The sequence below is a fragment of the Coturnix japonica genome, chromosome 36 (genome assembly GCF_054131305.1).
Source record: "Coturnix japonica strain WE chromosome 36, WE-NBRP24, whole genome shotgun sequence".
In the NCBI taxonomy this organism is placed as follows: Eukaryota; Metazoa; Chordata; class Aves; order Galliformes; family Phasianidae; genus Coturnix; species Coturnix japonica.
The window spans coordinates 4,605,814-4,626,957 of NC_140698.1; the positions used below are offsets into that span (position 1 = coordinate 4,605,814).

The 21,144-nt window shown below is 43.9% G+C and overlaps 2 protein-coding genes and 1 long non-coding RNA gene across 3 annotated transcripts; all 3 read left to right on the plus strand.

Annotated features, from left to right (window-relative positions):
• The first annotated feature begins 362 nt into the window (after positions 1-362).
• LOC146755145 (obscurin-like) lies at positions 363-11,486 on the plus strand. Its single transcript, XM_085526381.1, is given in 13 exon segments — positions 363-372; positions 709-936; positions 1,423-1,692; positions 1,913-1,959; positions 1,962-2,178; positions 4,917-5,200; positions 6,331-6,484; positions 8,919-9,185; positions 9,809-9,994; positions 9,997-10,077; positions 10,774-10,860; positions 10,863-11,039; positions 11,203-11,486. Coding segments are annotated over 13 exon segments (2,292 nt in total).
• Positions 11,487-14,406: 2,920 nt separating this feature from the next.
• Positions 14,407-18,606, plus strand: LOC146755146 (obscurin-like). The gene is made up of 3 exons (XM_085526382.1): positions 14,407-14,739; positions 15,369-15,635; positions 18,443-18,606. Exons 1-3 carry the CDS (start codon positions 14,661-14,663, stop codon positions 18,604-18,606), a joined length of 510 nt encoding a protein of 169 aa, XP_085382508.1. The 5' UTR covers positions 14,407-14,660.
• A 274-nt stretch (positions 18,607-18,880) lies between these two features.
• Positions 18,881-20,108, plus strand: LOC146755147 (uncharacterized). Its single transcript, XR_014938442.1, has 3 exons — positions 18,881-19,405; positions 19,778-19,846; positions 19,974-20,108. It is a non-coding gene; the product is annotated as an uncharacterized LOC146755147 (long non-coding RNA).
• Positions 20,109-21,144: the final 1,036 nt, after the last annotated feature.

Consider the following 21,144-nt stretch of genomic DNA (forward strand, 5'->3'; position numbering starts at 1 on the left):
CATGAGGAGTCTGTTCAGGAAGCCAGGAGTACTGTTCTGGGTCATGAAAAGGCAGCCAGTGGTTTGACTATCACATGTTTATGTGTTTTGATGTTTCACAGTGGGTTTTAAGTAAAAGGAACTCAGGTTTTGGTTGCCTGCAGGACAGATGTTCTTTTGGGTTCAATATGTTTGCATAGTGACTTGCAACCATGGGACTGGTGTTCAAGGACCCTCTTGGTTCCTTCAGTTCCTAGGTTCTTTCTTGCCTAGATTTGACACTTAGTTTCAACAGAAGAGCTGATATTCTCTAGAGAAGGCTATTAGTTTGGGCACAAGTGGTAACCTAAACCTGTTCCAACCGGTATATAAAGACCTACAAGATGCTCACATGTCAGTCCCTCAGTCAATACTTTTTCTTTTCTTCCCTCAGAGCCAAAACCTGTGTTTATAAACCAGGAGCAGGTGCAGAAAGAGGTGAGTGCTGCCCTGACAGCAAGTGCCTCCTTCAGCTGTGAAGTAGCACAGGATCCAAGCGAAGTAAAATGGTACAAGGATGGAAGACTGCTTGCCTCCTCCAGAAAGTTCAGAATGGAATCTGTGGGCAAAACACGGCATCTGGTTGTGGAGCAGCTGGAGAAGAAAGATGCTGGAGAATACATCTGCGAGGCTGCTGGCCAGAAGATGACCTTCAAGTTGGAAACAACTGGTGAGCATTCGCTTTGGGAGCACTAAGCAGCTGTTTATGTGGCTTAGAGGAAGAGGAAGTGAGCCATGCCAAAGGGAAGGTGGCGTGGTGCAGGAATGCAGTTGAGATCAAACCCAGCAAACGTTTCCAGATTGATGAGGAAGGGGTCAGAAGAACTCTGGCAATAAGAGGGATCCAGGCTGAGGACGAGGGAGAGTACTTCTGTGAGTCCAGAGATGACAAGAGCAGCATTAGCATCACCCCCAAAGGTATGTCTCTGGAAATGAAGGCTGGCAGTGTGGAAGGATCCTTGGCTTCCCTCATCAGCCATTACAACACTGCAAAGCTGAGTTCATTTGTGTGTTTATGCTGTTCTCTGTGTTAAGAGCCAAGTACAAAATTTCTTTCTCTCAAAATAACTGTGGAACAACTGCTTCTGAAGAGCACAGCAGTTAAGTGGGCAAATCAGCCTTCAAGGCTGGAATTAAGCATCCCAAATGTAAGATGGGATTTTTTTTACCCCTTCTTTGCCTCTTTTCTTCTTGCATCTTTGTAGATGCAAGGAGGATCTCCTCTACAGACAGGGGATGTGAGTGTGAGTTATGGTGATCACTTCCTGCGAGTCATAAAATCTGATGCTTCCAATAAAATCATTGACTCTGTTGGCTCTTTGAAGGTGCTCAAACATAAACGAGCTCATACACTTAGGGACACATCTTTTATGTGCTCCTAAGTGGTTTCTTCTTCTCCATCAGCTCCCAGGGTGGTGAAATTTGTTACGAGCCTCAACCACGTGGCTTCTGAAGAAGGCAAAGAGGCTGTGTTCAAGTGCACTGTTTCTCCCAGTGATGCTGTGGTCACCTGGTTCAGGAATGGTGTCAAGATTGAAGCCAGTAAGAAACTCGTGATCTCACAGAAGGACACCAACCACAGCCTCACCATCACCGATCTGACACTGGAAGATGCAGCTGAAATCTCTGCCAGTGCTGAGGGCGTAGAAAGCACAGCCAATCTCAGAGTCCGAGGTAAGGGGCTGTAATGCCCCATTGATAGGCTGTCACTGGTGCTGTGGTTTGTGGGTTTCATACTGCCTTTCCTCTGGTTATGGTGACGATATGGAATTTTGCTTCCTTAAGTAGGGTTCCCCTGAATGCACTGGCACTGGAACCACCATTTAAATTCTTTATAAAAAAACTGTTTTGTGGATTCTCTGTGTTCTTACTGTTATTTCTTCACATTGATCAGAGGCCTCAGTCTCATTCAAGAAGAAACTGGAGCCTAAAACTGTTGAAGAGAGAGAGACACAGTGACCCTGGAGGTAGAGCTGAGCAAGCCTGCAGAAGTCAAGTGGATGAGGAACAGCATTGTATTGAAGGCCAGTGAAAAAACAGAGATCAAAGCTGAGGGAACAAAGCATATCTTGATAGTTAAGGACATCTCCTTTGCAGACAGGGGCTTTTACTGCTGCAAGAGTCCTGACGACAAGAGGCAAGCCAAGATCAATGTGGAAAGTAAGTGGAATGATTGCAAGGTCTGTAAAGACACTGGATGTGATTTGAACTTGGATTCAGGTCTTCTCTATTATCACAGTGGCTACTGCTAGCCCTACATGCCATGGGGGCAGGGAGACACAGCCCTGGGCTTGGACACCATTGTAATGCTTGAAATAAGGTGAAAGAGAGGGCGGTCTTCCCAGCAGCCCTCAGCCATGTCATTGACATAAGCTCTTAGCTGATTCTCCTCTGGAATTTCTCACTCTGCTGCAGTCTGTTTTTCTTCATCTGTAAGGCTATTAGCAACCTATTCCCTGCTTATCCATCTGTTCTTCTCTACAAAGCATGTCTTTCAAAGCATCTCTTTATAAGCAGTCAGAGTTAAATGAAAAAATAAAAATAAAAACACAACAGTGCATCTATCTATGGATGCTTTCCTTTCAAGTAAGCTAACGGTGTCTCAGCTGTAGCCCTGTACTTCTGTCCTATTTCCTGCATCCTTTTGTCATGTTTGCTACGGAATGGACAAGGACAGAATTGAAGGTCTATCTGATTTTTGTCTACAAAGCCCCTGCCACCAATTGCTGCTGTGTAGGTCATCAACAGGTACTGAAAGGCTTGATAGCAGGCTTTGAGTACATAAAAGGCTCTTAGAAAGTGGAAGCAAACAATCTGTTCTCTGTGCAGAAATAATGGACTTCATTGCAATAACAAAGATGCAAGTTCTACAACAAAAAAGCTTTTTAATGGTTGGATGAGTGGATAAGTCATTTGGAGGGGCTTTGAAGCCTTCACTGTGGGTTTCAGGAAAGGTTAGTGAAATATCTGGGGCACAAAGAGCTGAGCATGTCCTGGAGCAATGGAGAAGGGCTGGATGATTTTTGCGGGTATTTTCAGCCGTAGAATTTTGTGTTCTGGTGGTGTCAGTACATTCTGTCGTACAACATGGACGGGTTGGTTTGTTGCATTGGTTCAGACTTTTGTACTAGGAGCTCAGCAGTGGTTAAAGCTCACACTTCTGCAAAGTAAACAAGCTCCTGCAATTCGTCTCTACTCTGTTTTAGCTGTGGATTAGCTTGACAGTTCCCTTCCATAAGCTTTATGGTTCCCTTCTGTAAGTCTACTTACACAGACTGAGTTGCTTAACTTGAAGTCTTGCTCCAGGATTTTGAGCATATTATTAGCAAAAATATCACAAATAATTTCACCAACAATTCTCCCCACCTATATGTAGCTTTCCTTTTTTTCACTGGCAGGTTTTACACTGGCAGATAGGGTGGGCATGTAGAAACAACCTCACCTTAATTCTCACGAAGCTCTGATTTCTCTGACTGGCCTTTGTTTTGTGATTCTGCATGCATGCCCTGTAGCTAAAGCCTGGATGTCTTCCCCAACACCTTCAGTCTCCCATCCTTACTTCAGTTACTCCATTGCAAATCTCTCTGCTAGTCCAAGAGAGTTTTTATTTTACCCCTGACCTTTAACTGAGTTAGTTCCATTAAGTGGCTGAGGCCCTAAGTGATCCAAGGTGAAGCATGATCCAAACTGGAATTTAGCTAATTGTAGTAGGGAATCCAAGCCTTAATGAGACGAGTTATTTAAAATATGTGTCCTCCATCTAAAACAGCATTGAACTCTTGCCCTGGTTTATGATAGAAGTGAGAGTTTAACAGCAGAAGTCTGAAGTTATGCTCCATATTTCTCATCACTCAAGAGAATATTTGAATATATTAATTTCTTTGGCTGTGTTAGAGCTCATAATGAGGTAAGCTGATGTTCTTTAAATGCTCGGAGTCTAGCAATGTGGGGAAGTGGACTGCTATTTGCTGTTGAGCTTTAGGCTAAGAAGCCTGATATTAGAGAACCGTGGACTTCCCCTTTCACTTCCCCTCTCCTTTCCTTCTTCCTGGACTGATCCCTCATGGTTTGAGAATGATTTCAGAGCAAGGTAAATGAGGAATAGCCATGTGAAAACCTGTTGTTTTATTGCACTATAAAAGACACTTATTCAAAAGACAAGTGTGTGTTCCAAGCTTAAGTTTGCAGGAGATCCTAGAAACAACTCAGATGCTCAAACCTGTAGTCTGGCTGAATATTTTATTGTCAGTTCTGGTCAGGAGGAGATGCTTGAGTAAGACAAATAAAAGGTCATGGGTAAGTTGGTCCTTCTTGTGATATACTTCTAGGCTTTCATCAGGGAAAAGCTTAATTAGTCCAAATAATTATAGGAGAAACCACACCAAGAACATGAGAGTGAAATTTCAAATGACGTGAAGGTAAATTTTACCTCGTTCTGCCATTCCCCAAATGTTTGTTTCCTTATGACAAGAAGAACTTTGCAAAAGTAATTTTTTTTTCAGTCTTGTGTGCAACACAAAAAGGGGTAAAATCTAGGAGGCCACCTGAAATCTTTTTTCCATCTGGAAGGATCGATTTAAGAGCACCCATGGACCTGGTTATGAACAAGATTTCTTCTTTGCAAAGGCTGTTGCTTAATTGGCAGATAGTGTACCTGGGAGAGGAAGAGGGAAGTAACTTGTTTTGGAAGTCCTGATGCTATTCAAGCATTCAAGGCCAGGCTGGATGGGGCTTTGTGCAATCTGGTGTAGAGGGAAGCATCCCTGCCTACAGCAGGGGGTTTGGAACTGGATGATCTCAAAGGTCCCTTCCAACCTAAACCTTTCTCTGATTCCTTTGATGATTCTATTTCTCAGATGCTGGTGTGAAATCTCCAACCTCTCCCCATTGTCTTTCAGTGCGGCAGATGAAGCTGGTGAAAGGTCTGCAGCCCCTGGAATTCCCTGAGAAGGGAACTGTCACCTTTTCGGTGGAGGTGTCCCATGAGGATGTGGAAGGGACTTGGCAGAAGGACGGCGTGCGGCTGAAGCCTGCACCAAATATCACGATGGGTTTCCAGGGGAAGAAACATTCCTTGACACTTTCTTCTGTGACCCTTGAAGATGCAGGACTCATTTCCTTTAAAGCGGAAGGCATTAATTCATCAGGGAGGCTCACTGTGACAGGTATTGGTTGGTGCAAGGTGTGATTATCTGCTCCTGTCCCAGATGACTTGAACAGCAGAACCAGCTTTCCTTCCAGCTGCAAAGAATGTTATGCACTGGGGCATTGCCACCAGAGTATCCCTCAGATATCAAGAGGATTGTTGTAACATGATTGTCCCTAGCACAAGTAATGATAATGTGCTCAAAACAATAGGTTTTTTTGTTGTTAATGACATGTTCTAGTAAGCATGGAGAGTAGGCACTGCCTTTCATTATTCCTTATGCCAGATGCTCCTAGAGACCTAATTCCCAACTAAATCCACATCCTTCTTTCTCCTTCTCAGAACTGCCTGTGAAAATCAGCAAACCATTGGCAGACATTAGCATCATTCAGAAGGACAAGGTCACATTGGAGTGTGAGCTGTCCAGGCCCAAGGTAGACGTCAAGTGGTTCAAGGTATGGCATGTAATGGTATTTTCCTTTCTGACTTCTCTGGAAATGAATGAGAGCCTTTAATTTCACTTCCAAGGGATGCAAGTCTGAGCTTTTGCTTGATAGCTTTTGCACTGCTCACTTTTCTTTATGCTCTTTTACTTGCCCAGATCAGCCCTCTTTGATATTATGTCCTGAGTTCATTTATCAAGTTGAAATGGAAGTTTGTTTTGGGTTTCATGTGAACTCCTGAGGTCTTGCTGCACAAAATATTGTTGGTTGGAGCACAGTCTTGAGCTTCAACTCTAACACAGAAATTCTCAGCCAGGATTTTGTAGCCTTGTTGTGAACTTGGTTTTAGGGTGAAATTTCAGTTTTCTTTGCACGTGACAGTGTGAGAATTTGCTCTGGCCCTTTGTGTACCTCCCCGGTGCTCAGCTGTTCCTTCCCTTACTTGGGGATAATGTCATTTATTCAAGGTGCAAACGAGCTTGTTAACAGTCCTCCGCAGTGCTTTAAGCTGTCATAGGTCAGCCAGAATTTCTGCATGTTCTATAGCCATTCCTACATGTTGAAAACACTGCACTGTGCTTAAGCTTCAACATATGTTCCAGTAAGCACAGTTCCATTAATTCTAGGGGAGTGGGTGAATTAAGCATAGATCTGAAGGCTCCCTTTGCTCAGTGCAGAGATGGAAGGACTCATGGAGATCTGACTTGATATTTTCCCTTGTAGGATTGGAAGGAGCTCCATCAAAGTAAAAAAGTGGGCATTACTTCCCAGGGAAATAAGAGAAGTCTCATTTTTCACAAGTGTGAATATGAAGATCAGGGAACATGCACGTGCCAAGCAGCTGAAGACAAGACATCAGCTACCCTAAAGGTTCGTGGTATGTTTACCTGAATGAGCAAATAAACTGTGTTTTGCACCACAGGAAAAAATGCTTCCTGGGCAGTTTGAGCATTTCTTCGTTAGTCCTTTTGGATACCTTTCTCTTTCTTCTTTATGCTCAAGACAGATTTTCCCTCCTTGTGTTGCACTGGTTAAACCCCAGTTTGTAGCTCATCACCAGGCTCTGAAGCATCAGACTGGTTACTGAACACATGGGTGCCCTGGTAAATGCCACCTGCCAAAGGGACTTCTGAAAGGATGCTTTTTTCTGATTTCCTACTAGATGCTGTCCTCATGTGGCCACTTGGGTTCAGTGTTAGCATGAACATGAACATGTGTCCTGTCCCATGACTTTGGTGAACTCTCATTTTCTCTCTCAGTCTGCAACCAGGTTGCGTTGCAGTTTCAGTACTGGCTGTTTTATGCAGCCATTCCATTTGTTCTGGTTTACGTTCTTTTTTCTTTTCTTTTTTCAGGCATCATTTCTATACAGTAGACAAAGCCAGCTTATTACATTTGATTTACAGTTTTTAGCTTTTGCTGGTAAGCATTTCAGCTCTCGGGCAGTTTTACCGACAGGTTTGAAGAGCTGAAATGGACCAGCCTGGACACGATGGTCTGTTTTTGGTGGTGTAATGAATTTCTGAAGTTAAACTGATAGACCCTGTAAGGTTTTACAGTGTATGACTCACGTCTGGCAGAGCTATCACTGCAAGGAGTGTTTATGTATCTTTAGCATTTGGGGAGGCAAATGGTTGGGGATACTCTTTCATTTGCTTGCGTCTCAGAGTGAATCACCAGTATGTGAACCATCCTTCATCTCCTTTGTATTGCTTTTGTGTGTGTCTGTGTGTGGTTTCCCCTGTGAATTTCATCCTTTCCAGTTATATGGAAGTTCTCTTTTGAGCAGTGAAATTAGATGTTCCATCAGCAGTCATAATGGTAAAGCTGAGTTGCCACGTTATCTGTGTCCTTTCTGTCTGGCGTCTCAATAACTGCTGCCCCACCACAATATCTGCCTAATACTTCAGCTCCATGGATGCCTCCTTGTGCAAACTGAGAGCCTGGATTTGGTGTGCATAGATCTGGGCTTACATCTGTGCTGGTAAATGCACTAGTGCATGGGCTAAGCAGTCCTGCCTCCTGTGCTGTGGGCATTGAGATGGGGCTCCTACAAGCTGCCCATTGCAAGATATTTAGAAACTAATTTCTGCGGAGGTTTCCATCCTCTTTTCAGACTAACTAAAATTTGGTTAGTGGGATCAAAACAGAAGGGGCAGGGAGGGAGAGCTGACCAAGGACTACTGATGGAACAACTATGAATCCTTGGTTCCTCAGGATTCCCTGCATCAGCAGTTGGCAACAGGAGTAAGGGGGCTCAGGAGGACACTGTAGAGTAGTGTGAAAAATGAGCGAAGGGAGTTACTAATTGATGCCTCTTGGAAAGCAGTCCAAGAGTAGTCCTCTTCATAAACTCTCCCCTTGTGTGTGGTTTTATCTTTATGAGGTGTTCATAACGAGTGATGTGTAGATCTCCCTTATCTCATAATGTCTTTGCCTGCCTGCAGTGAATATGCAGGATACAGGATCATATACGAGCTTCTTTGAATTACTGCTCATGTCAGGAGATAAAATCTGCCTATTCTTTGAACTAACACTGGCGAGGGTTAGTTATTCTGGCTACCAAGAGAATGACACAGCAGACTAAACTTTTTCTTTTCCTTCTTTGTCAAATGCCTTTTCATCCAACGACGTGTCCCATAGAAATTCAGAGCAGTGTTGGCTGAGGGAAGTGGAAATATTTATCTCCTGCGTGTATCTGCCACCCTATTTAGACATGTCCCTCGTGGCAGAGCACAGAGATTGGAGGAGTTGTATTAGGCACAGGAAAAGAGCACAGGGTTGTTTTTTTTTAATATATACAATGTTAAGGTATATATATGATGTTAAGTGTGATGAAGAAAAGGGAGACATTTGAGTTAGCACACTACTCAAGAGTTCAGTCCCCAGCTTTGCCACTTCACTGCTGTACAGTGCTGAGAAAATTACTCCTTACCTCTGAAATTTAGCCATCCAAGTGGTAAAATAGGGATAACAGGTCTTCTTTTAATTAGCTCTTTATTTGCTGTGCGTTAGATCAAGTGCTTAACAAAGCGTCACCATCTAAGTAATCATTCATAGAAGAACTATCACTACTGAGTTAGCCTCTCTCACAGAAACTGTGCTGATCATTATATATATATATAACATATATATATATATAAAAAATATATTGATCAATATATATATAGATAATATACATACATATATATATATACATATGTATATATATAATGTGTATATATACGTATGTATTTATATAATGTGTGTATATACATACATACATACATACATACACACATATATTTGTTTGTTTGTTTTCCTCTTTTTAGAGCTGCCTGAGAGAACTGTGAAGCCTCTGCAAGATAAGATTGCACTTGAAAAGCATCGGGGATTCCTGGAGTGCCAGGTGTCTCGTGCCCATGCTAAAGTGAAGTGGTACAAAAAGGATCTTGAAATTCATCCCAGTGACAAATATGAAATTTTGAGCGATGGCGTGTATCAGAAACTCATCATCAACGATGCGAATTATGAAGATGAGGATACATACACTTGTGATGTTTTTGATGATAAAAGCAGTGCTCATTTCTTTGTTGAAGGTAAAAATAGTAATAATAATAAAATAAAATAAAGGCAGTGGAATGCAGATAGATTTATACAAAAGCCATTCTCGCTTACTTTGAAAACAAAATGCAAATTAAATGAATATTTAAATTCAGAGGGTTTTTTGTTTTCCCAAAGTCCACCGATATTTTTCTTGTTACAATTATAAGGGCAAGAACATCCTGGAAAATGAATTTATCCTAAGTAGAGCCATTACATTTGAGCTACAGGGACCTTTACTAGGAGAAAACTTGTTGTTCAGAGCTAAGTTGCTGTATTTAACCAAAGTAATTATCAATGTCCGTGTTTCATTGAACCTCTATTCCACTTCGTAATGCGAGGAGTTTGATATCGGGATGGGAAGGTCATGGTTTGATTTGGATGTTGGACTGGGAATCAGAAGATCTGGGCTCTCTTCAGGTTGTCAGTCTTATTGTCTGACTTCATAACAACATTCCTTTGTTTCTACTATTTTTTTAATGATGTTTTAAGGCATTTTGAGCTGATAGGTGTAGTGTTCATGTGCAGTAATGCTGACGTGAGTAAGTAGGGTGATAATGTAAGGGTTTTTTACATTCCTTCTAAATCTCTGCTTTCTCTTGTTCCATCCTTCTTAAAGAGCAATCCATTAATCTACTAAAGGAGATGTGTGATGAGGATGTGACTGAGCCTGAAGAAGCCAAATTTGAATGCGAGATATCCATTCCTTCTGTGAAACTTCCCAAGTGGTATCTACGTGGGGAAGTCTTACAGGCTGGCATAACCTTTATTATGCAGCAAGAAGGCACCATCCACCAGCTGACCATACCGAAAATACCACTGATATGACAGGCACCATTCAGTTCTCAATTGGCAAATCCAAATCCACAGCCAATCTGCTTGTTAGAGGTAACATATCCTGGCTTGGTTTACATCATGAAGATGAAGAATTAATTAATGTCCAGTCTTCCTTCACTGGGGTCGTTGAAATATTGTGTGTGTGTCTGGAGGGTCTGCTCCATTTCCAGTTCAAAGTCGTTGGACACTAAATGAGACAGCTGCATCTCAGTAAAATATGTGTTTGAATAGTTGTGATGTGCTTACTATTCAGATCTAAAGAGCTGTGGTTTTGTCCTTGGCTATTCCAAAGAAGTCAAATCAGGTGAAATTAATTGTATTTCTGAAGTAGACAAGTTTAAGTTTGGTAGCACCTAAATTTGATGCAGTTTGTCATTGATTTCATCTGAAAGAAACTTCCAGGCTTTTTATCAGCTGTTTTCCCGTTGCAGCGTAAGAGTCTCCATTCACATCCTAAAGTACTTGATATATTTTCAACTCACTCTTATTTGAATAAAAGCCTTAACTGGGAGCAGTTTAATAAGCACAGAACAAGAGCTGGACCTTGCATTTCGTAGATAATATACAGTATTACTTTATAGAAATGTAGTGAATGGCATTCCCTATAGGCAATTGTTAGTTTTATCTTTAGAGTGGTTCAAACAACCATTGTGAAGATGAAATTAATTGGGATGGAATACACACAAGAGACTTTCCTCTTCTTCCAATTGTCCTCATCCTTCCTTCTCTTCCACCCCTGCTTTGCAGATTACCATATACAAATCACCAGGAAGTTGGAGGACAAGACAGCTTTGGAACATCATTCTGTCATCCTGTCCTGTGACTTCAGGCCTTCTCAAAGGTTGTGAAATGTTTCAAGGGCCACACACCCATCGAGCCCTCTGAGAAATACAAGATCAAGAGGGATAAGCATTCAGCAGAGCTCAAGATTCTGATGCTGAAGCCCGATGATGCTGGTGTGTACAAGTGCAAGGCAGGAATTGCAGAGACTGAGGCCACGCTGACAGCTGAAGGTATGAGCAGGGAGGGTGGCCTCTTCCATGTCCTATTTCACCTCAGATTTCTCTTCTCTTGGCTGATTTCTGCCGTTCTCTCCTGCTAACTTTATAAATGTATAATCTTCACTGAGAAGATTACACAAAGATCATCTAGTCTAACCATTCTACCACATCCCAGTATGCGTTAGTAGTGTCACATACATAGTGACAGCGCTGCTTCTAGCCTCAAAATACGAAGAGATGTACTCTCCTGATGTAGCAGACTTTGTTTATATTACTGATAATAACTACAGCAGTGCTGATGTTAGAGAAATGGAGATCACGATTCTGAAAGAACTGAACTTTGATTTGGGACGGCCTCTTCCACTTCACTTCTTAAGAAGAGCATCAAAAGCTGGGGAGGCGGATGCTGAGCAACATACACTAGCAAAATACCTCATGGAACTGACGCTGATAGACTAGTGGTAACAGTTCACCTTGTTTCCCCACAGCCCGCAATGTAGAAGTAACGAAGCACCTGCAGGATGTGGAAATTGAAGAAGAGAGCTCTGCTGTCTTCTCCTGCGAGCTGTCCCATGATGACGAGGATGTGGAATGGTTCCTGAATGGCAACCTCCTTTACACCAACAATTACAATGAAATCAAGAACGCTGGCAATTGCTGCACACTGACAATGAAGCAGGTTAAGCCTGAGGATGCTGGCACAGTGACAGTGAAGTCAGACAAGGTGTCAGAAGGCGCACCTGAAGGTGATAGGTGGGTCTGATCACAGCCCTCCTGGATGCAAGAGATGCTAAGGAGCTCCAGTTCATTCTGTTGTGCAGCAGTCCTGCTTCTAAAGCTGACCTCTCTGGGGTGACAAGTCATCAGGGGCTTTCTTCCAGTGGAAGGTTCCATTGCAGCAGATATCAACGAAGGAGGATGGTTTTGGTGTCCTGCCAAAGCATTCCATTGCTTTTTATCATCGTTTTACTTAACACAAGGAGAGTTACAAGAGCAATTTCTTTTACTGCTTCAGTAACATGCAGTGTCAATGCTGTTGCCCCAAGGATTTATGACTGCAGGGAGAGATCATTCAGTGTGTGTTTTGCCTCTGGAATGACTAATGACCAGGCTGTGAGCAACCCGATCTAGCTGTGAGTGTCCCTGTTTATTGCAGGGGAGCTGGGCTAGATGGCCTTTAAGGGTCTCTTCCAATTCTAAGGATACTGTGATTCTAATCTGCTCTCCCCAGCAATTAAGCTCTTTTATTCTATGCGCTCAGAGTTTGAAGGATTTCCTCTTTCTCCTTTCCTTTGCATTTGGTGGATGTTTTTTCCCCAGTATAAACATTTGATGTGTGAAATAGAAGACAGATAAAAGGAGTCAATAAAAGAGGAAAATCAAAAGTGTTCAGCAGCTTATCCTCTTAATCCTGTGGCCTGCTGTATGAGCTCTGCTCCATGTGAGGGCAATGCCAGCTCTCCAGCTTTAGAAGAGCTACATCCCAATTTTTTCATATGATATCAGTCCCACCCACAGCAATGCAGGCTGTCCCTCCTGTTCCCTGTATTCTCCTACTGATTAGTTCAGAATTCCTTAAAGCGCATTCTGTCAAGAGACATGAAACCGCTTTAGGTTCTATATTGGTGTTGTCAGTACTGGTAAAGATTTATTGATCTCTCCTTAAAAAGCTGAAAGCAACTGGAAATGTCTCAACTTCTGTATCACGTTGTTCTGTTTTGGCTGTTTAATTGCAGTGAGGAAAAAGGACGGTGATGTGCTCACTTCTGGCAACAAGTATGAGCTGGTACAGTCTGGGAAGACCCTATGTCTCCTTCTGCATGACCTCGAGAAGCCAGATGCAGGTTTCTATACCTGTGATATTGGCACTGATGTTGCCAAGTCAAATGTCGGCGTTCAGGGTAAGTACTGTGGAAAGTAAAGGAGTGCTAAAAGCACATTCAGTGTGGTCACTATGTCTTACACCTATTCCCCCACGAGCCTTAATAGTTTCTACAATAGAAGTGTATTACTGCAATGTAGCGCAGTGATGTCTGGAAAATTCCCATTGCTTTTGATGTAAATGTATCTCCTTTTGTCATGAAAATCACCAAACATGTCAAGAATGTCCTGGAAATGTTTCCTTTCTAAACATCCCTAAAATGGAGAAATGGTTTGAACACCAGTAGGGGTAGGATGGTAACAAAAGAGCTAATAGAAACAGTTAATTTCTTGTCATAGGCAAAACCCTTTTTCTCACCCAGCTTCCTAGAGTTGTCCTCTCTGTTAGGTTTTTCCCTCTGTAGCTCATTGAATCTTCATTGTGCTCCATGGACTGAGCTGCTCTCCTTGTAGTTCTTCCAGAGCAAAGCCAAGAGATTCACGTCTCTTTTTTTTATAGCTTTCTGGTAATTCTGAGTGGAGAATGTCTTAGAGAATACATCAGTGAGGAACGCAGCCATGTTCTGCAAATCCTGAGTTAAAACACCAGTCCTGCTACTCACGTCAGTCACAAATGCCTTTTCTCTATATAAACCTCATACTAACCTATCTCTTATCTTCCAGAGCTGAATATTGGCATTAGCAAACGGCTGAAAAACACTGAAATCCAGGAGGGAGAAGATTGTACTTTTGAATGCATTCTGTCCCATGAAAGCATTGATGAGTTCAACTGGACACTGAATGGAAGCAGAGTGGAAAGTGGTGGGCGATTTAAAGCTTCTAACGTGGGTTGGTAAGAGACTCTCCTTATCAAAAGTGTGACTCCTACTGACGCTGGGGAAGTCGTTTTTATTGCCCGTGGTCTAACCTCCAAAGCCTCTCTGTCTGTGAAAGGTAATGAGATGGGAGAGATTCTGGGGTCTGATTCCTTCAACTGTCTTCTGATAAGATTGTCATGAGAGCTAACTCATAATATGGTTAAAGTGAATAGCAACCTTCTACTTGAACCTTGAAGCACTGAGAATTTCTCTTAAAAATATGTAAAAGGAGGAACCATTTTACACAAATGTGAGAACTACCCAAAGCACTGGGGTAGTGTTGGAAATGGGCATCTCACTACAGCTTGTTCCATTAACAGTAAATCAGGAATGATCTGTTGAGGGAACTGTGGGAGCAAATATCCTCTAAGTATAAGCTGAAGGGATGGCCTTCACATCATCTAGCTGTACAACAAATTCCTATCTAGAACATGTGCATCTGAGAGCATCATCCGAGGCTCCCAGTGTGATGAGTGGAGAGAAGAAAGAGGCAGTTTTCAGTCATGGTTCATCATCCTCAATGGGGTAGATTTAAGAGAGAATAAATGGTGCCTTGAATTCTATTGTCTGTACTTTGCAGATTACTGCTGGCTGTAGGATGGCCTCTGTTGCAAATGCCTCTCTAACTTATCTCCAGCATGTAGATGCGTGTATTTTGAGAGAGGCATCCTACCGTGTGTGTGTTACTTAAAAAGCATGTTTTCTTCCAGAAAAAGCTACTGAGGTTACAAAACAGCTGGAGGATACGACAGCAGCAGCAGGGCAGGACATCAGCCTAAGCTGTGAGCTGTCGAAACAGATGTGAACATCAGTTGGTACAAGGATGGCAAAGCAATCAGAAAAAGCCAGAAGTACGACTTGCAGCAGGAGGGAACTGGGGCCATTCTGATCATCCATGATTCTACTGCCAAGGACAGCAGGGAGTACACCTGTGAGACAGAGGACTCTGAAACAAAAGCCAGGGTTACTGCAAGGTGAGTTGAAAAGCACACTGGGGATGGCATGTAGAGAAGTCGAGGTAAATATCTGCAGCCTGTGGGTGATGTTTTTCTCTTCTGTTTCCTTGAGCAGGATCAATTCTTACTTTTCAGAAAATATGATGGATTAAAATCTTTTCCTTAAAATAATCTGGAAACTGAATGATTCTCCAGTGTGATGTGGGTCTGGGCAGCCTGGTCTGGTGGTTGGTGACCCCTTGGCAGGGGCTTTAAAACTAGATGATTTTTGAGGTCCTTTTCAACCCAGGCCATTCTATGATTCTGTGATCATTCTATGATTCTATGATCTTGGGTGTTAGTGAGCCAAGAAAATATGGCAATCTGAATTAGTCTATATTGAATATGTGTAATCTAAACTATATGCAGTTGATCAGATGAGATCCTACCAGCGCATGTATAATGGTATTAAACTTTCCAGATATCTTCTGGAATGATCAAGCCTATGTAAATGGGTGGACTCTGTGGACTTCTTAGATTCTTTGCATCTCTATGTGATGTTCTAGAAGTGAGGGCAAAGGAGATTCAGGACACCTCTGTATGCTTGAGACTTGTTCGGGTAACAAATCCCTTTGTCCCACACCCTCATCCCCCTCTTTTCCTTCCAGAAAAACCTAATTACTTTATCAAGGAACTTTCAGATCTGAAAACTGAAGAAAGTGGAACTACAATTTTTTCATTTCAGTGCGAGAAATGCTCATACACCGTCATATGGAGGAAAGGCATTGCTGAGCTCAGGCCTGGCAGGAAATACGAGATGGCACAGAAAGGACGAGACCTGCAGCTGAGCATAAGAAATCTGGAGAAAAGTGACAGTGACGTGTACACCTGTGACATTGGTGATGCCCAGTCCAGAGCCAAGCTGGTTGTACAAGGTATGTGTGAGAGCCATATGACTGCGCATCCTGTTTCTCCACTCCCAAGACATTATCCTGGTAGAATTTGTACATTTATGGCAGGTCTTTGGGGCTGCAGCTGTCTGGCCTGAATAGCGGTTCACAAGCCATGCACAGAGCGAGCTGCATGGAAAGGGAAAGAACTACCAACTAGAGCAGTGCCATTGAGAACTTTATGTATCATTTAAAAACCAAAAATGCTGATGTATGGTGAGGCTGGTGACCCAGAAATCAGTGTGAACTTTCTATCTCTGACCTTTCTGAGTTAAAAATAGTTCTCTAAAGTTCTAGGCAAAAATTCCCTGATGCAGCATTCTGGGTAGTTGTCACGGTTTAAACAAAATTTACCTGTGTTCGTGACAGGGGGGCCACAGGCAAGCGAGGTGCTAGAAGGAGCTGAACCTCAGTCCCAGCTACTTCAGAAGCAGCCCGAACCCCCTCATACACGGCTAAGATCTCCTTCTCAGTTTAAGCATAGCGCTCCTCAGACCCTTTATATGCTCGACTCTGAAATCCCAGGGGTCGGCCTTGGGTCTCTCCTGAAGCTCTTTGCCACAAACTCCAAGTGGGACCTTTTTCTCCAGCAGCAGTGTAGATTATGTTTTTCACATCCTGTCCCGTCCGTACTGGCCCCAAGGCCACGGCATGGGCTATCTCTTGTTTTATCTGCTCAAAAGCCTGCTGCTGCTTAGGACCCCATGAGAAATTATTCTTCTTCCACGTTACCTGATAGAGGGGGCTCACTATGTGGCTGTAGTTTGGGACATGCATTCTCCAAAAGCCCACTACTCCCAGAAATGATTGGGTCTCTGTCTTGTTGGTGGGCGGAGACATAGCAGTGATTTTGTCAGTCACATCTGCTGGGATGTGTCGATGCCCATCTTGCCGTTTTACACCTAAAAACTGGATTTCCTGGGCAGGCCCCTTCACCTTGCTGCGCTTAATGGCAAAACCAGCTTGCAAAAGAATTTGGATTATCTGTTTTCCTTTCTTGAAAACCTCTGCTGCTGTATGGCCCCACACGACAATATCATCAATATACTGCAAGTGTTCAAGAGCATTACCCTGTTCCAAGACAGCTTGGATCAACCAATGGAAATGGTTGGGCTGTGCTTCCACCCTTGAGGTAAACAGTTCCAGGTATACTGAACAGCTCTCCAGGTAAAAGCAAACTGTGACCTACATTTTGCAGCCAATGGGATGGAAAAGTAGGCATTAGCAATGTCAATGATGGCAAACCACCTTGCTTCTTTTGACTCCAGTTCATACTGGAGTTCTATCATGTCTGGTACAGCAGCACTCAATGGAGGTGTGAATTCATTCAGGCCACGGTAATCCAGCGTCAGCCTCCATTCTCCATTGGCTTTACGCACTGGCCATATGGGGCTGTTAAAAGGCGAGTGAGTTTTGCTAATCAATCCCTGATTCTCTAATTGGCGAATTAGCTTGTGAATGAGGAGCAATGAGTCCCTATTGGTGCGGAACTGCTGTCTTGTACCACTTTGGTGGCAATTGGTACCACTTGGTCTTTTACCTGGAGCAACCCCACAGCAGAAGGATCATCTGACAGACCAGGTAAAGCTGACAGCTGCTTAACACAGTTTGTGTTAACAGCAGCTATCCCAAAGGCCCATCGATAGCCCTTGGGATCCTTAAAATATCTCATCCTAAGGTCATCAATACCCAAAATACATGGAGCCTCTGGACCAGTCACAGTAGGGTGTTTTTGCCAGTTTTTACCATTGAGGCTTATTTCGGCCTCCAACATAGTCAATTCTTGGGAACCCCCAGTCACTCCATGGATATATATTGGTTGTGTCCCTTGGTGACTTGAGGGCATTAGGGTGCATTGTGCGCCAGTGTCCACCAAGGCTTTATATTTCTGTGGTTGAGATGTGCCAGGCCACCTAATCCACACAGCCCAGTATACTCTATTGTCCCTTTCCCCGCCCAGGCTGTAGTCAGGGCCCCTCTATTGGTTACCTCGATGGCTTGCAGCAACTGGAACTTCCCCCCTTTTGGGGCATGTAGCCCTGTCTTTCATGTCTCATGTCCAGTTCCACATGTTGTTTGAAGCACCATCTTAGAGGCAGCCTTTATTTCTCCAGCCCACCACTCTCTTGTACCACGAGAGCTCTCCTGCTTCTCGCTGTGATGTGAGACCAAATGGAAGGCCCTGCAGAAGTCTGGGTAGGTGATGTCAGTTGCTGTTCCTTTCCCCAACTGGTGCTGGGAAAAGCAGGGAATGGGACTGGGAGACATCCCGGCGGTGGGATCCTGCCTAAGCAGAACTGAATGGCTGTTCTGATCCATGTATTTTAACCTGAGTGAATCTGACACTAATGAGGGAGGTGAGGGACCTGTGGGAAGAAAATGTATGTGCCGCAGTTTGTGGTGCAAGGTGTTCTAGGAGCTGCTGGTAACAGTGCCCAGAAGTCTTCCTTTTTTGACGGGGAGAGGATTAACAAGGTTATTTTAATGAATCTATTTCCTTTCTGTTCATCTTTCATACTACCTCTCAAAAAACTGTCTGTGGATTCTGTCATAGTTTTGTGCTGTTGCTGTCAATATTCTACATCATAACATCATGTGCAGTATGAATCATTAATTGAGGGTATAAATAGTGGAATCATGTACAAAGGAAAAAGGGTTAAAGAGAAAGTAAATTTTTGTGTGGATTCTATGCATTCTCAAGTAGTAGTTCTTGCTAAAGAGAATTCGTGTGCACTCTGTGCTTTCATCTGCACAAAGGATCTTGTAATCATCTCTGTCTGTGTTTCTTTTAGACCCAGAGATGGAGCAGAGAGGAACACAGACTTGGGTGAATCTTCATTCAGGAGCAGGGACACGTCATGCTCATCTGAGGTGTCTGGCTGACAGCAAGAGCAGAGAGGTAAGTTTCATAGGGTCGCGTGCCCATTTTATTTTATTTTTCATTCATGATGCATAGAGGCGTTCCCCAGACAAAGTGAGCATTTCTCAACTGGACTTTCTAGAAATGAGCTAGGCAGTGAAAATGGGTTTGAAGCATTCCTAAGAGCCCCGCAAGAGAATGCTGAGAGTTAATCTGGCACCCTCCTTTGGAAACGTCCGTTGTCTGTCAGCTCTTCAGCTGTGCCCTAACACCTCCCATTGCGCTGCCACACCAGGATAGAATTCCAAGCCCACACTGAGTCCTGGAATATTGTGGTGCCGTGTTGGAATCAGACGTGACCACGTGGTCTTGGCTCCCCGCCTTGTGGGGGGTCATGGTGGACCAGGCTGTTGGCCGTTGGTGATGTCATAAGCGTCTGGAATGAGGGGAGGAGCGGTGCGTTCTGCGTTCCTTTGTGGGTGAGCTAGTGGTCGGAGTGGTTGCTTGATTTGTTGTTCTTGTGCGTTTAGTGTCGTTAGTGCCGTTAGTTAGTGCCGTTAGTTAGTGCCGTTAGTTAGTGCCGTTAGTTAGTGCTGTTAGTTAGTGCTGTTAGTTAGTGTTGTTAGTTAGTGTTGTTAGTTAGTGTTGTTAGTTAGTGTTGTTAGTTAGTGTTGTTAGTGTTGTTAGTTAGTGCCTTTAGTTAGTGCCTTTAGTTAGTGCCGTTAGTTAGTGCCTTTAGTTAGTGCTTTTAGTTCGTATTTTTAGTTAGTGCCGTTAGTTAGTGCCTTTACTTAGTGCTTTTAGTTAGTATTTTTAGTTAGTGCCTTTAGTTAGTTCCTTTAGTTAGTGTCTTTATTGCCTTTTTCTTCTCACCGTCGTGCGCAGCAGCTTGTAGGTAAGCTGAGCTGGCGTGGGATGGATGGGTGGGCAGTGAGGTGTTGAGAACTGCTGGCTGTTTGAGCTCACAGCACCGTATTGCTTACTCTTGACCATCAGACATAATTTTCCCCTGGTACACACGTTCCAAAGGGGGTATCCGTAAAGTTGGCACCTGTCCCGTGCTTCTTCCATTGTCTTTGCTCAGTAGTGGAAGCATTGTAAAGTTGCTGGGCGGACAGGCATCACGTAGCCTGAGACTCAGCATGTCTTGCAGCAAGTGGATGGGACGGTTGTGCTGTGTGTGTTATTCCATGACTGTCTTAGCCCTGCTCACTGACCTGCTCTTTCTCTCTCCTCTCCTCACCCTCCGCCCACTGCCTCGGTGCAGCTTTTGCTCTCATTCCATCCGAGCAAAGCGACAACTGCTGCAGATAGCTTGAGGTGATCTCACTGCCAGGTACGTGCCATGATTTGTCCCCCCGCATGGTTTTGCCGCATGGTATGTGAATGTAGTTCTGAAGAAGTCTGTCCATACTGTGCTGTGTGAATAGAGAAAACAGAAGTGTGTTTCTGCTCTGTTCCAGCTCTTCACACTTGCTGTTATGGGTGCTGCGTGCAGTGAGATCAGCCGTGAGCCTGAGGTGGCGGCGACGGAGGTACAGTATGAAGCTCTGGCCGGTCTTTGTTCCCTGTGTTGAACCATTAGAAGGAGCTGCAGATGTACTCTCCTGCAGGAAAGAATGGGCCAAAAAGGGCCTGGCCACCTGTCTGTGCGAGTGCCATTGCTGATTAGTCTGGGTAGAGAGAGATGCATCTTTGCATGTCCTGGCAATGCACACCAGGAAGGGAAATAACTGTGATGAGAAGTGCAGCTCCTTCTGAAGTGCTCCTGATAAGGACGGAGCGCATTTGCTGCAGCTTTCTTTGCAGATGTGCTCCTCACCTTGAAATCCTCCTGATTTGTCCTCAGCTCCTGACCACGGCCTGTGCTCTGTTTTGCAGGCTGATAACATGCGGAAGCCGCAGCTGGTGCATGCTATGTCATCTTTAAACGTACCAGCAATTGCGGCAGCCCATGTTATTAGGAGCCACGTCGCCCAGGGGCCGGATGAGCTCTCTCTGGAGGTAAGCAGTTCCAGGCGTTCCTTGTTGTTGTGCACAGAATTAGTATAGAGTGTGAACGCCTTGGGAATACTCTCATATTTTGTGTCGTAGAAGAAGGCTTTTGTTTTAGCTGTGCTGAAGCTGGGATTGATGTTTCAATCTTTTGCAGGTTGGAGACATCGTGTGCATTGTTGATATGCCACCAAAGGAGATGAGCCCCTGGTGGAGAGGCAAGCGTGGCTTTGAGGTAGGCACACATTTTTGACTAGAGAGCACAGCTTCAGTAGTGTCTAGAATCTCCGGTTGGAGCTGCTCTGCCTGCACAGGATGGCTTCTGGATGCAAACAGTTGCCCTGTGTCGGTGTCAGAGGACCTTTCCTATGGCTCTGGGCTTGGGCTAATGCCCACCTGTCTTTTTGTTCTTATTACAGGTTGGTTTTTTCCCTGGTGAGTGCGTGGAACTCATCAGGGGAAAACTGCCCGAGTCCATCCTACATTCATTGCGAAAGCCAGGTGCGTATTTTACATTTGACAATGCGGGTTAGTAAAATGGGGTCTGAACATGGCTTTCAGGGGGTTCATTAATGCCCGAGTTGAGCAAGCTTAGAAAGAGAACTGCATTAAGCTCCTTGGGCACCTCCAGGGATGGGG